The 14,484-nt window shown below is 39.9% G+C and overlaps 1 protein-coding gene across 8 annotated transcripts in view; it reads right to left on the reverse strand.

The window, feature by feature from the left end:
- tenm4 (teneurin transmembrane protein 4) overlaps positions 1-14,484 on the reverse strand; it is a 225,673-nt gene that overhangs the window by 6,705 nt on the left and 204,484 nt on the right. For all 8 annotated transcript variants that reach the window (XM_044118604.1, XM_044118610.1, XM_044118609.1 and 5 more), the window contains 4 exons: positions 14,084-14,319; positions 6,787-7,083; positions 3,620-5,234; positions 1,150-1,292 (listed from right to left, as the gene is read on the reverse strand). In XM_044118604.1, the coding sequence (XP_043974539.1) occupies positions 1,150-1,292; positions 3,620-5,234; positions 6,787-7,083; positions 14,084-14,319 (2,291 nt within the window). The remainder of the gene's footprint in view (positions 1-1,149; positions 1,293-3,619; positions 5,235-6,786; positions 7,084-14,083; positions 14,320-14,484) is intronic.

The raw sequence follows: 14,484 nt of genomic DNA on the forward strand, positions 1-14,484 counted from the left end.
ACTTTGGAAAGTTGAGTCAAGTCTACTTCAAAGGCAAATAGCATCTTACTCAAGAGCTAGAAAACTAGAAGAGACTGAAAATAAGAAATAAATAAATCAAATTCGGACATCATGGTCAAGTAGTTGGCTATCAATGTCCTGAGTTCACTTTCTTCTGGTCTTTCTTTTTTACTCATTAGACATAGAAAGCAACAAGCATGGACACAACTGAAAGGGAAAAGAAGGAAAAATTATGATATGTGGCCTTTAAATTATATAACAAAAACCAACCACATAAACAATGACTTGGTACCTATTTCAGACTGGTCAGACCAGTAAGGTGGCACAGAGGGGTCAACACTATTTGTTTTACCTCAAATTCTGCTTTAGCATAATTTTGTTTTAATGCTAAATTATAAGTTTTGATAAACTTGTTATAATAGCTTCCATTTTAACAAAAGTTTCATATTAGCAAAGTCTGATAACAATAAACTTGGCAACATAATTTCAGTTTTAGCGTAGCTTCACCTGTGGTTTTTCTTGTTGTGTAGTGCCTTTTGCTGTTGACTACATTTTTTAGGCTCTTCTGGGTCTCCGTAGACCAGAGGTGAAACTCGCATATAACGTTTTTTTTTTTTAATATACCAACTCAGTAGTTTTTAATGTACACAATTTTCAAAAACAAGTTCTCTGTGTTAGGATAACAGCTGGAGTGTCATCCAACACAAATCCATTCCTGTGCCATTCTCTTGTCTGGCTGTAACCAACCCCATGAAAACAACAGTGGCCTCTTCAATAATTCAAGTGAGTTGGGGGCTACCGAAAAGGGCTGATACAAGTGAGAATCAGAGCCTGTCTACTACTTCTCAGACCTTAGCCAGCAGAGTAAAACCGAGATGAAATCGATGGTCGTTGGTGGAGGGGAATGGAGAGTGAATTTCCCTAATGGCAGGACAATTACAAGAACTGTTTAGCCTGACCCCATTCCCCAAGATGGGGATGAGGGGCTGAGACCTGGCTCACTGGGCCATGTTTGGCTTGGTAGTTAGCAGCTCCTCTGGGAATGTGGCAACAAAGAGCATGCTCATTTGCTAATGATGGTGAAAAGCAAAGGGGACAAAAGCAGAAGGTAATACTTTAGGATGAAAGCTGAGATAGATGAGTGACTACCTTGGTGCTGTCCCACTCCTGTGTCTTGATTTGGGTGTGGACTAACTCGTAGGAGGGCTCCATGCTCTCTGTGCTCGGTTTACGATAGCCGGGGATAACATTATACAGCTGGAAGCCAAAGGTCACAAGCCAGCTGTTCACATCTGTGGAGGAGAGATTAAAAAAGTTAAACTTCTGTAAAAATATATTGGATTTAGACAAAAAAGGAGAAAAAGATGAGATTAATTTATTAAATCTGATCAGTTGACATTTTGTAGTTAAGTGGCTGGCTTCTTGAAATGCTCTTCAGTTAGGAGGAGCACTTCATTTGTCTGAACACTCAAGATGATGTTGGTGATTCATGTCCAGTCCTACAGATGCCCCACTAATGACACACAGCTGGATTCCAGAAACAACATCTGAGCACGTCTGCAGCTAATTATGGACTGTAATTTCATGTCACCAGAGACTTCAGCAGAAAGATATTTTGAACACTCAGTGGGTCCCTCCAGTAGTACTATTTCTCTAATGAGATGCGCGGGGAGGCGAGTGACATTTCCAAGATTCAACTCCATGCAATCACGATAATGCAATCCGTCTAAAAGCAGCAGCCAAAACGGTGGTTGTTAGAACGGCTGCAATCCACTTTTCATGTTATTTGCTGAAGTACTCACTCCCTGCTGAACTTTTTCAGATTCTGTCATGTCAAAACCGGAAACTTCAGTTGGTTTTATTAAAAATGTGTACTACTGAAAATCAAAAAGTAGTATTTTATTTTCTTATTTACACCCCTTTATTCTGTCATACCTGAATAAAATCGAGTGCAAACAATTCAAAATTCTGCAGTCTACCTGTCCATATAAAGTGCATTGTGTGTCCCTTACAGGACTTTTCCTTCAGGTATGGCTTCGCCATATTTTCTTTTACAACTGGTCCCGCTTAAGAACGAGCAGTGACGCCTTCTCCTGGATGGCGGCCAAATTACAACACTGAAAGAAGATCTAAACGGATGTCATTAATTAATGGGATGGAACTAATTTTAATCTAATAAACTATGAATTGACAATAATATGTCTGTTAATTTTTTACATCCCTAATTTAGATACAGCCATCTTCTAATTAACTGTGATTACATCATGCACAACAGGAGTCTTTTTACTAATTACATTTTTAAAATTTTTTATTTGGGGTAAGAGAAAAGTGGGTATACAAACAATCCAGAAACTGAATACAATCATATATCCTTTTATTCCCATCCCAGATTTTTAATTGTTGGGTTTAAGTGTTGGATTTATCAAATAACACTAACAAAAAATAAGGTTTCTGTTCTAAAAGTAAAAAATGCACAAAAAAAAAGGATATAAGTAATGATACTTTCACAAAGCCCTATCAATAAAATCATTTTTAAGATCAGAGAACAACATGTCAGGAACAAAAAGCTGTTCAGTTGCAGGTATTTGTATCCCGCTCCTGTTATTGACAGCAGAGTCACTGCCACGGCACATGGGTGGCAACAGATTGCCAATACAACACTGTGGTGCACAACAAAGCTTTTTTAAACAAGAATTTATTTGGGAACAATGAAAGGACCACAGTCATTTACTGAATGGAATTTAAATGTCAGTGCCATCAATCACAGTTGAGGCAGACCCGCTGCAGTATATCTATGGGTCTGCTTAGTATTCAGAGCCCCTTATGGAGGACTGTGAAGCTGAACGGCGCTCTCGTTGGAGGGAAGTTAAATGACTTTGTTGGAGCAAAAGTAGTTGAAGGCTGGATCCCAATTAAACAAAAAAGGGGCTTAATTTACCTCTGGACACGGTGCACAGGAAATGGGACTTTAAAAAAAAAAGTACCATATTCCCAATCCATATTATGCAGGTGAAACAAAGAAAATAATTTAACCACAGAGAATTTACTGGGTATCGTTAACATAGTTTCCCTTCCAGGCTCTAAGGCAGATGCAACCAGCCCTGGATATGATTTCTATGAATCCATTGTGCCCTCCTGTTCCCCACTGCAGTGCTTTCACTGTCATTTGTCCTCCCCCTACCACAAAGGAACAGAGAATATTTCTGTGAAGGATCTGAGTGTTCAACAGTAGAGAGGGCCCGGTCATAAAGCAAGGCTCCCTTTGAGCACTTTCAAAATGATAGCCGCTGGGCGCTTGCAGAGGCAGAGATGCATGGAAGCACATAAACACACTGAAGTCCAACATCAGCGAGGGACCTCTTAAACATCTTCTAAATTTGAATTTAATTTTGACTAAAAATGTAATAATAAAAAAAAAAAAATTAAAATCTGATTTCACAAAAATATTGAGTTGTTACCCTTCATTCACATTTATATTTCAGGAAATGTATTTTTGTTCACGATTTATGAATAACTCACTTGAATGGTAAATTTCTTGCCTCCTCCCATTTTGTAAGTGTATATAAAATAAATAAAACTATCTCATCTTATTTGTCAGTTCAGTTTTAGGACGAATTACCTGTCATGTAGCACTTTGTCTCCTCATTATTGCTGAGTGGATTGTTATTCTTAAACATGTACAGGTTGAATGGAACGATGCGATTGTTATTGAGATGACTCCAGATCTCTCTGTCCGGTGTTGTCCAGCGGCCAGCAAGGACATCGTAATCCCGTTTGCCCATGTGGACCAGTTTGCTAAGAGGCTCATACAGTCCTCCCTGGTAGCCAATTATAATCTGGAAGCTGGGATTGGTGTCCAGATAAACCTCTCCGAATGCCGTGTGGAGAATCTGCTTAATCATGAGGCCTGAACCGCTGAACACAGCAAGAGGAGTGCCGATGTTGTCGCACGCCACGTAAAACTCGTCGCCGCTACTTAGCTCCATGGCAAATAAGTGTCCCTGCAGATCGTAGTATAGTGAGGCGATCTCAGAGCTGGAGTGGTTGTACATATGGGTGACCCGAGTGGGGCTGGACAAGTCTGCATAGAAGAACTGCAGATGGTGACCTGTGCTGCTTCTGCTGGACACCCGCCTGCCCAGGCCATCATAGCGATACTTGATGCTCCACCCACTTGCTTTGTTGTATACCTTCGTCAGCAGACCAGCTGAGTTATACTCAAAGTAGTCGTTCCCTCGTTGCTTCAGGAAACCATCCTCATCCATTCGGTACGTCACATCTCCCAAGCGGGTGATGCGGTCTCTGATGTCATAGCGTAGCGGGGTGAGGCGCGCACTGTTTCCAGGACTGAGGAGGTGCAGGTTGCCGTTCAGGTCATAGCTGTACCTCCACAAGGGTTTGTCATTGATGGAGACCACTTGGAGCTGGCCGTCAGCATCATACTCATAGGTGTAGCGTGTTGTGTTGGCGTAAGGTCCGACTTTGAGCTCTTTGGCCACCACACGCCCCATGTTGTCATACTGCACCATCATCCAGTACATGAGTGAACGAAAAATCTCATACTGGACCTCCTTCACTCTACCGTAGGCATCGAAGTGTTTGGTGTGCGTCATCACCGCCGTGGTTATAATTTGATTTATGTCGTAATAAATGACTCCAAATTTGCCAAACTGTTCTGTTTTTCCTGACACGTCGTCATAGCGATACAAGTCAATTGGTAGCGGAGTTTCGTTAATAACCGCCTGCATGCTGGTGACTCGGAAGCTGTTGTCGTAGACATAGTCGAACCTTGCGTTGACCATGCCCTCCTCGCTGAACCTAAAGATCTGCCTATCGATGAGCGGGCCGATCTGTCTGTAGCGGATCGTGCAGGTGAAGCCTTCGCTCTGGAGATTGACGGTCTTCAGCATCCCAGCCATCTCGTCGTAGGAGAAACCAATCCGTGTGGTGTCGTAAAGGATCTCCAGCAGCTTGGAGAGCTTGCCATACTTGTAGATGACCCTGCGACCTGTGCCCAGGTGGGTGGTCTGCAGCAACCGTCCGGCCTCGCTGTAGTCCTGGAGCACTGATGCGTTGCCTTCAGGGGGTCGGTAGGTGTTTCTGTAGTAGCCAATAGAGCGGGACGTCTCCAAGGTGTGCCGAGCTACGTTGGGCATGGTCACGGAAGACAATCGATCGTTTTTGTCAAATTCGAAGATGTACTGCCTCTGACTGTAGAGAAGCAGCACCATGGACTGCAAGGAGAGAGAAGAAATAAATTATAAGACAGATGGAACATCTTAACCAAGCGGCCAGTATAGTGTACAGAAACATCTGTAAAGCAGGGGTGCTCAAGTCCAGTCCTCAAGAGCTACCGTCCTGCAACTTTTAAATGCATTCTTACTTCAACAGACCGGGATCAGCTCTGAACAGGCCTGGTAACGAGCCATTCATTTGATTCAGGTGTGTCGGAGCAGGGATGCATCTGAAAGTTGCAGGATGGTTGCTCTCAAGGACTGGACTTGAGCACCCCTACTGTAAGGAGTACAAACTACAGAACCTTAAGTCAAAGTGGGAAACACCTTGCAAGGTGGTGGGGAATGACTGAGCTAAGATCCTGTGATAATGGTCGACCAACCAGACATTGTGATCATTGATAAGCAGCAAAGGACTGATGTGCTTGATGTGGCTGTCCCAAATAATGGACACATCAAGAAAACAAATAAGAGAACCCGGAGAATTACGAAGGGCTCAGGAGAAGCCTATCATATGTAGGCAACTTTATTGAACAGGATCATTGGAAGACTTGGGGCAGTGACCTCCACGCTGGAGAAGTGGCTCCACCAAATACCTAGAGTAACATCTCACATCTCAGTTTGGAAGACCGCTATCCAAGGAACAACTAAGACACTATGAAGGACCGTCAAGCTCCTCGACTTCTAGTACGGTACCCAAAAATTATGTTATCACATCCTACCCCTTTACGATGATGCACATCTTTGAGGTGGTCTAGTGAAATCAAATACATTAACATTTGTGTTTGTAACAGGAGAATATGAAAAAGTTCAGCAATTTAACAAGGCACTGTACATATGATAGTATTTGCAATCCCAATAAAAGCTTCAACATGCAGCGCTGTGTATTTTCAGATGAAGTTCAAACCATGAAACTTGAGTTTTTATTCCTCCCCTATTAAGATTTTTTTACATGGTGTCATAAACATGCTTTTTCTTATTTCAGCTTCTTATTGAGCTTTTGTGATCTGAACAGCATGAAGTAACTGAGTATTTCCCAACTCAGCAAGGCACATTTGGAAGCAGTAAATGGTGCCTTTAAATCATATGCAAGGTTGTCTCAGCAGGTTGCTGCAAAACTTATGATAGGCTGTTAAAAAGGTGACTGACTGTCGTTTCTTATCATAAATGTCTAAGCTGGAGAACAGCAGCTCTTTTTTCTTCCTCCACAATCATACCTTTAATTAGAGAGCAGAAGGCGACACTTCTTGCTGTTCTTTTCATCTGAGCTATTTCTGGTTGAACTTTGCTGCCAGAGTGTGGTAACAAAGAATCATGTCTACAACGCACCAGACACTTTTAATTACGTTTTGGCTGATATTTGTGCAAGAATCTTTCTGTGTGCTGCAGATACCATTTTGGAGAATTGGAAGTTAATTTTTATATCTTTTCTAATATCTTCTTGTCAACTTTCCTATGCACACACACTTTTATTCACACATTTTTATGCAGTATTTATAACAGCTTTATATTGAAACCATTTATTTTCCACTAAAAGTTTAAAGGTGCTTACCTTTTCGAGGTACGTGTAGCTCCAATATTTACCATCAGCAAATATCTGGGACATGATTCTGCCGTTTGCGTCGTATTCCATGCGGACAGACATGGTGCCTCTCTGGATCCCTGCCACATGCCCCCCAGAGGAGTAAGTGACGTTAACTCCGTTGAGACGGCTGCTTGGAGCCCACAGAGTGGGCCGACCAGCGTGATCATAGTGGATCCGTAAAGTGAACTTCCTGTGATCATCATAGACCTTTTCAGTCCTGGTGATCCGATCAAAGTCTAGCGACAGCAGATTCCGGTTATGAACCTGTTGGACAAAAGACAGGAAATGTTTTGAAATAAATTATGTTAGGAAGTTTAAACGTTTGGAAAGAAAGTGGTGCATGTCTTTTGAAACGTAGAAGTTTTAGCAGAAGCACTTATCCTTTTTTTGTTCTTATTACAGCTTTAAATTTTAACAGTAGAGCTGTATCTCAAGCTGGCAGGAGCAAAAAAAAAAGTAATGAAGAATTTCAAAAATTCTTGGTCAGTGTTAAGACACAGCAAAGTATGTTTTGTTATGAATTAGACATTAGAGTCACATTGATCATCAAAACTCCTTTTCTCTGCACACTGAAAAATACTTGTGAATCTGTGAGTTGTAACTTTGACATTTCTGAAAGTTGCAAAAGGAGAAAAAAAACCATCTTTAAATCCAACTGTGCAAAGAGAGTAGCTTAGGTGATCTGAGAGCTAAACGGAGCTCTAGTTTCTCTATGCTCAAACCAGAAAATAAACACCGTGAAAAGTGTTGACTATAAGATGCAGAATCTTTGCTATGGGTACAGCACATTAACAGAATTTCATACGCTAATCTATTAGAATTTTGGTGATTTTTATCTTCTTTCTAAAACTGGTAAGTAACACAAAAACATTGTATTTTAGAATTTGTATTTAGTTAGCAATTTGCCAACTCTGGAAAGTACCTCCTCCTGAGGCCAGCCTAAACCCAAACTGTTAGTTTTGTTGAAGCTGCTGCTCTCAGACAACATTTCTCCTGAATTTATTTTTCTAACCAGATAAATTCCCACATGATTCACGTTATGAACTGAAATTTTAGCTTTCTCTACTTCCATCTTGGATCATCATTATCTAATGCATTGATGCCTGAGCTTAGGGTTATGAATGTCACCACTATTGGGAAACCTTTGGTTGTGTTCTTGGCAGCCTTGTGCTTGCCTTTTTTCTTGTACATTTTAAAAATATATATTTCTCAATTTCAGACATTGTTTAAAAATGGTGCCTTTAATTAAAGGAATGCATGTAATATATACTTATACAATACAACAAAAATGTGCTGCAGGAGATTGTCATATTGAATCCAACAGGAAACGAAGGAATTATGAAATGATCCCCATTCATGCTTCAAAGCTTATATCCTTTCCCTTTAGGGATATAAGTGCATCAAAGAAAATGCTGTTTGTTGATGTAGAGACTTAAATAGTTTGAGGCTTAAGCTTTAATGTATTTAATGAACAAAAAAAAATCAATATTTTTCAGTATTTGACCTGATGCTCACAAGTCAGAGCAGATCAAAGCCAAATTGGCTATTACTGCATAATGAATGATTTTCCCACATTAACCTTAAAGCATCCTTTTTTCTGGCTTGATAAAAATGCCTGATATGGATAAAAAATGTCAGTGGCTCAGAAGTTTGCTTCTGGCTAGTTTCCTGAATCATCCTACTGAGCAGGTCATACGGGGGCTTGCTGAGAAACCCTCCCTTTTTTCAATCTCACTCTGATGAACACATGCTTAGGTCTCTCATCTATGAAGGGACAATTACACCAGAGGCAATTAATGCCACTGATACCCAATTGAGAGTATTACCTTCAATAAAACCAAGAGAGCTAAGAGCAGGAGCAATCTATGGATATTTAGAGCAAGTAAAAGACGAGGATCACTTAGTCAAGAAATGAGAACAGGGGTCTGCGTTCACATGTGCTTTATTTTCATTTTTAAGAAGCAATGATAACTATTATCTTTCAGACTTATCCAGAGACACGTTGCTACCTTTGCAACGCAAATGCCAGGCGATAGCGTGTAAGGTAGCATTGCGGCTACGTACTTCAGTCTTCCAAATCGCGTTTTTTGTTCAACATTTTTTTGAATATGCTTGACCAAAAGCATCTACAAATTGGTGTATTTTCCTCAAATAATTTGGATTCATATTACACAGAAAAATCTGTGAATTTGACCGGGTCAACCACCACAACTCAATCCCAGGTATGTTTTCAGTATCCATTAACAGGCATTAGTGCACTTTGGGAGTCCGGTGGATTAAAGGGGAATTTATGGACAATGGATGAAATTTAACAAACCAAACTGCAATACGTGATGTTGAAGAAACATAACTCCTCCAAGACAATCTACCATGTGCCTTGGGGTTTCTTTTATGGGAAAGAAAAAGGCCGTTCCATATCTACTGAGACACTTCAGTCCTTAGTGCCTCAAACTATTTCCAAGGCAACAGAGCTCTGCTTTCTGTTAGAGAAAGTTTATCATGCCGCGTGAGATGATTTCCAACAAACTCATCTCATAGAGGTGAGAAAGGAAAGAAAAGCATCTGACAGCAGAGATCCAAAGATCCCACGAGAACAGGAGCCCACTCATGGGGAATAATTTTCGAATTGGATGCCGTCTCTTAAGGGAATATCTCAAAGGAAATAAGTGAGAGGAAGTAAAAAATAAGAAGATAGTTGCAGCTCACTACACTCACAAAGGTAGATTTCTAACTGTTCTGTGAATAACATATTACCGGAACATCAAATCTCCAAATCAATAGGAAAGATTTTTGTGTCAAGTGACAGTCTCAATTTGTCATTTTACAAATCTGCCTTTAATCATTTCTGGTGATTTATTTAGTCCTCTGGCTGTTTTCCCTCAATAACAGCAGTTATGTTGTTTTTCACTGCAGTAAAAGAAAACATTTTTCTAACTTGTATCTCTTTTGAACAGCAATCTCCACATGATAAGGCACTATGATAATCCTAAACTGTTACAACACACATCTCAGCTTTGTCTCTGTTTTGTATTCAGTGATGAAGAGGATAAAGAGCGCTGCGATGGTGCAGCAGCAGCCCCTAGGGTTCTCTCATTATTGTAAATTAACAACCTGCCCAAACTTAGAGGAGAGTTTGTTATCGTTGAGGGATACGGTCACTGTGCCTCATGAATGTAAATCAAAAGGGAAGTCTGAGGAAGGGATGGAGAGCCTGAGAGGGATGTGAGACAGCAGAAAAGGAAGAAAAGCAGCCTTTTCAGAAATGCAAAACCCAGCGAGTGTAGTTCCACAGTGTGACAAAGACGGTCAGAGGAACAAACTGGAAGTCAGACAGAAGGAACCTGCTTTCCCCTGTCGCCTCGGCTCACAACAACAGATATCTGTGAAGTCGGAGCTACACAGCTGCATATCTATTTTGTATTCCGACACCCCCGCCCTGCGACCCTCCAGCCGCGCGCCATGACACTCTCACCCTGCCGCCCACATAATATCACTTGACATGTCACTCAAGGTCGCTCAATGATTCCAGCTTTGTTCATCCCCTCTGTTCTTGCCATTAGGCCTGCTCCCATTTCCCAACACAACCCTGGGGGGCCGTTGTCTGTAATGTACATTAGATGCTTTCACTTCCAAAGGGGACGACAGGACCATTAAATGAACAGCCAATGACAGACAAAGTGGCACCTCCCCATTAGCAGTGTTGCCTTTCAGAAACGGAGGAGACAGTCTAAACCAAATTCCTGTTGGCTCTGCATGGCCAAGACATGCAGAACATTATTATGCTTTACCAACGGGCTCCAGTTTGAAACACACTTGTTGGTTTTCTGTGACCATGATAATTTGGTCTTATATTATTTAACTGAATTTCAATTTAGAATTGGTAATAACAAATCAGAGCAAAAAGATGAGTCAGAGTTGTTACCCAGCGTCTGCTTAATATCAGAAAAGGCTAAAAAACATTTAGCATGAACGTCAATGTGCTGCTGAGATCACATAGAGTGAACAGTAGTGAACAAACAGCCTCAAAAGGAGCAAGGTACACAACATGAATTAAAGTGTGGAGAAGAACAAAGCAGGATTAAATTATAAAACACTATCCTAAGCTTTAAGCATTGAGAAAAGAATAGAAATGGCACCAAAACAAACACGTCAAGACATGGTCATCCACCTAAATTGGCAAGCTGAAAAAGGAGAGCACGACTAAGAAAAGCAGCCAAGACACAGAGGGTAACTGGAGCAGCTGCAGCAATCCACAGCTCAGGTGGGAAAAATGTTGAAAACTGTTAAGCAGATAGTTAGCGCCAAAACAAACCAAAAGGAAGTGTTACAACACACATCTTTGTGTTTTACCACAAGCCATTCTAGCAAACACTTTTTTTTTTTTCTCATTTTCCCTCCAGCTTTCTAAGGGGCCCCAGTTCTTCCAGGTGGCTCCCACTGTGATAAACACTGGTTTAGATCAAGGCATATTCTTTTGATAGAATTGCCCAGTGAAAGTCTTGATCTAAACCCAATTAAGATATGGTGGCAAGATTTGGAAGAAAATGGTAGAGACATCGCATAAAAAAATTAAAAATCCTGGTTGCATAACGTACGAAGTCAGATCTTCTTAACCAAAATGTGCACCACATTTTATTTCAAAAACATTTCGAAATCAATATATATAGCAACTTATGTAAAAGAAATGTGTAATGTGTTAAAAGGGTTTGAATACTTTTCAAGATATTCAGACCATGAGGTAGTTTTATGTGACAAATCTGTGATTATGAGGGATTAAACAAAAACACCTTAACTTTAACTGCTGTCCACAGCTCAGTCTTATATCCATAGTTCCAAATGTTAAACTAATAAATCCCCTGATATGCGAGTGTGATTTTATGTCACCAACCTTTACAGCAAACAGCAGTAAAGCAGGTTTTTCCATATAACGATGGCTACACCATACAAGTTGTTCATTCAACCAAGATTATGATGCCCAGAAAAACCCAGTTTCTGTTCTTTAGTACCAAATCTGAATGAGTTTATGGTGAAATTTAAAATGTATTTTTACAAATAATAATAATAATAATAATAATAATAATAATAATAATAATGAAATATACATTAGGTTTATGGAGGACTCATCAAGTGAATTTTCATTATCCTAAATTTACAAATAATCAAAACTGTACATTTCCACAGTAAGGTGACTTTATTTGTCAGTTGACATCAAAATCAAGATCAGCCCTAACTGCGAATTTCATTCAGAAAGCAGGCAGATTTTAGATGCTATTTCAGATTTATTTTAAAGCTTTATACTGGGATATAACTGGGAGCAAGAGAAAAGCAAAAGTACTAGCATGAGGTTTTATCTATTTTTCTGACAGGGGGGCATTTATAGATGAATGAACAAATGAATGAATGAAATTTACAGGGTCTCCATGCCAGCAGCACATGGTGTCGTTTGTGTTTGCTCCCTCAGCCATAATAACAGCTTCTGTCTCATATTGGTCATGGATGAAATTTTAATATAAGAGTTTGCTGGAGTGCTCCTATTGAGTAAATAACAACAGGGGGACTTTGGCAGCAACTCCAGCCAGATTTGTTCAGCAGCTTCGAATGGTCCTTATCCAGCTGGAATGTCACAGGGCACAATTTAGAAAAGAACCCATTTATGGCGCTCCCCTCCGCCCCCCACTTTGTAGCACAGTACAACGCAGCTCTTCCTGGAGCTGGTTTTCCTGTTCCGTTTTCTACTGCGGACAGCACACCCTGCATATGGAGGATCAGCTGCTCAACATGTCAGAATGAGATGTAGCACAAACAGATAATTTCCCTTTGTAAGTTTATGACAAAACAACACACTTATTTAACAGGTTTTGCTAAACAAATCAAAGTAATACTTATTTTGAAGTAATAAATGAAAAACCTCCTCTGCTGTGTAGTCATATTGACATATCATACCTATGTTTTACAGTAATTTTAATAAGTTCTCATAGAAAGATCTTGAGCAACTAGAGTTGCAATTGGCCATATGGAGTAAAATAATAGTGCACTGTTCCTCGCTTACCTGTTTCAGTCCACTGCCAGTCACTCCTACACTTTTCTATTATTTACAAGAAAGAAATTCAGCTGTTTCGACGGTCATGGGGTCTAAGCTAAAAAAGTCCTGTCAATTACAGAACTCAGAGAATGCTTTTCTTAAAGTGCAGTTAGCATGCTAAAAGGCCAACGTCTGTAAAGCAGCCAACTTCAGCTTTGCTACATAAGCATAAATCTCAGCTGCTGAAGCTGCTTTACGTAGTCCAAAATGTCATAAAGTGATAATACCCACACAATAAGCACGTTGACCTAAAACTGCAATTAAATTCAGTGGGTGGTATTTATTCTATCTTCCTCCAGTCTAGTATCCATCTGTAAAAATAAAAAGTCAGTATTTATGTTTTTATTTATCTTATCAATTCTGACTGGAGTGGTATTTATTATAATTTATTAGATGAAAGATGATCTACCTAAACTCATTCTAACTGTAATAAACTATATATATATATATATATATATATATCTTTTAGACTGCTTCAATAACTAGTTCAAACACCAATTATAACTTAATTCACATTGTCTTTGTAGCTCTGCTCTTGTTGGTACAGCCAATCAGCAGCAAGGAGAATGAATGGATTGACTGCTTTGTAAATGCTAGCCAGGTCAAGTAGCATGCGCCCTTTTTTAAACTTATTTTTATGGTTTAAATTTTAAGAATGTTTTTTGTAATTTTATTTTGTGTGGTTTGTTTTCGTCTTTTTATGACTATGGATGTGAAAAATTTTAATTAAAAATTAATTATGTATTTGAACTTTTTTTTAGTATTTTAAATAGGTAGGGTTAGAGTTGAATAGGTGGATATTTCTCAAATAATTTGGACTCATTGTGAATAACAAAATCTACTCAAGCATTAGCTTTGGCTAAATACAGTGTTGGTATAGTGACTTAGCATTAGTGGAACTGTTTATGATTAGTGCTTTAGGGTTAGTACACCTACATTCATAGCTAGCAGTGCCCACCACTGTTGGTAACCTTTATTTTCACTGAGCAGGTGCTTGTTCTAAAAAGTTTTAGCACCACTGCTTTAAAAGTTAATCCAAGTATGAGCAGAAATATAGAGGTCATCAACAATTTTCAGAGATCAGGAAATCTCTGAAAATTAATTTTTCAGAGATTTCCTGAAAAATCAATTTTCCTGCATAATTTTAGCTATGCATCAGTTTTTGCAAAACTGTGTTCTTACCCTCAGTCTGCGTCCATATACGGTGACTTGACCACGAGCCTGCTCCTTCCTCTGTCTCCACTCCACCAGGTTGAGGCCATTGTCAATGGCCAGGGTAATGTTCCTCTTGCTGACGGTGGGGTTGACTGTCCCGGCCAGCAGGTGGGGCTCGGTATACAGAGAGACCTCCATACCATTGGCAAGAACAAGCCGCAATGAACCGTCCAAACCAATAAAGTAGCTGTTCCGAACTTGTTCTGAAGATGTAGAGAAGATAATAGACGTATTACAAGGGAAGAAACCGTCTAGCTGATGTAAGAGGAGCATATCTAATATTTCTTCCTGTGAGGCACAAATATAATGACCTAAAATGGCCGCGCAGCAAAAAGGAAAGCCTTTAGCGGCAGTATTTAACCGAACCA

This window comes from Gambusia affinis, linkage group LG06 (genome assembly GCF_019740435.1).
Source record: "Gambusia affinis linkage group LG06, SWU_Gaff_1.0, whole genome shotgun sequence".
Classification (NCBI taxonomy): domain Eukaryota; kingdom Metazoa; phylum Chordata; class Actinopteri; order Cyprinodontiformes; family Poeciliidae; genus Gambusia; species Gambusia affinis.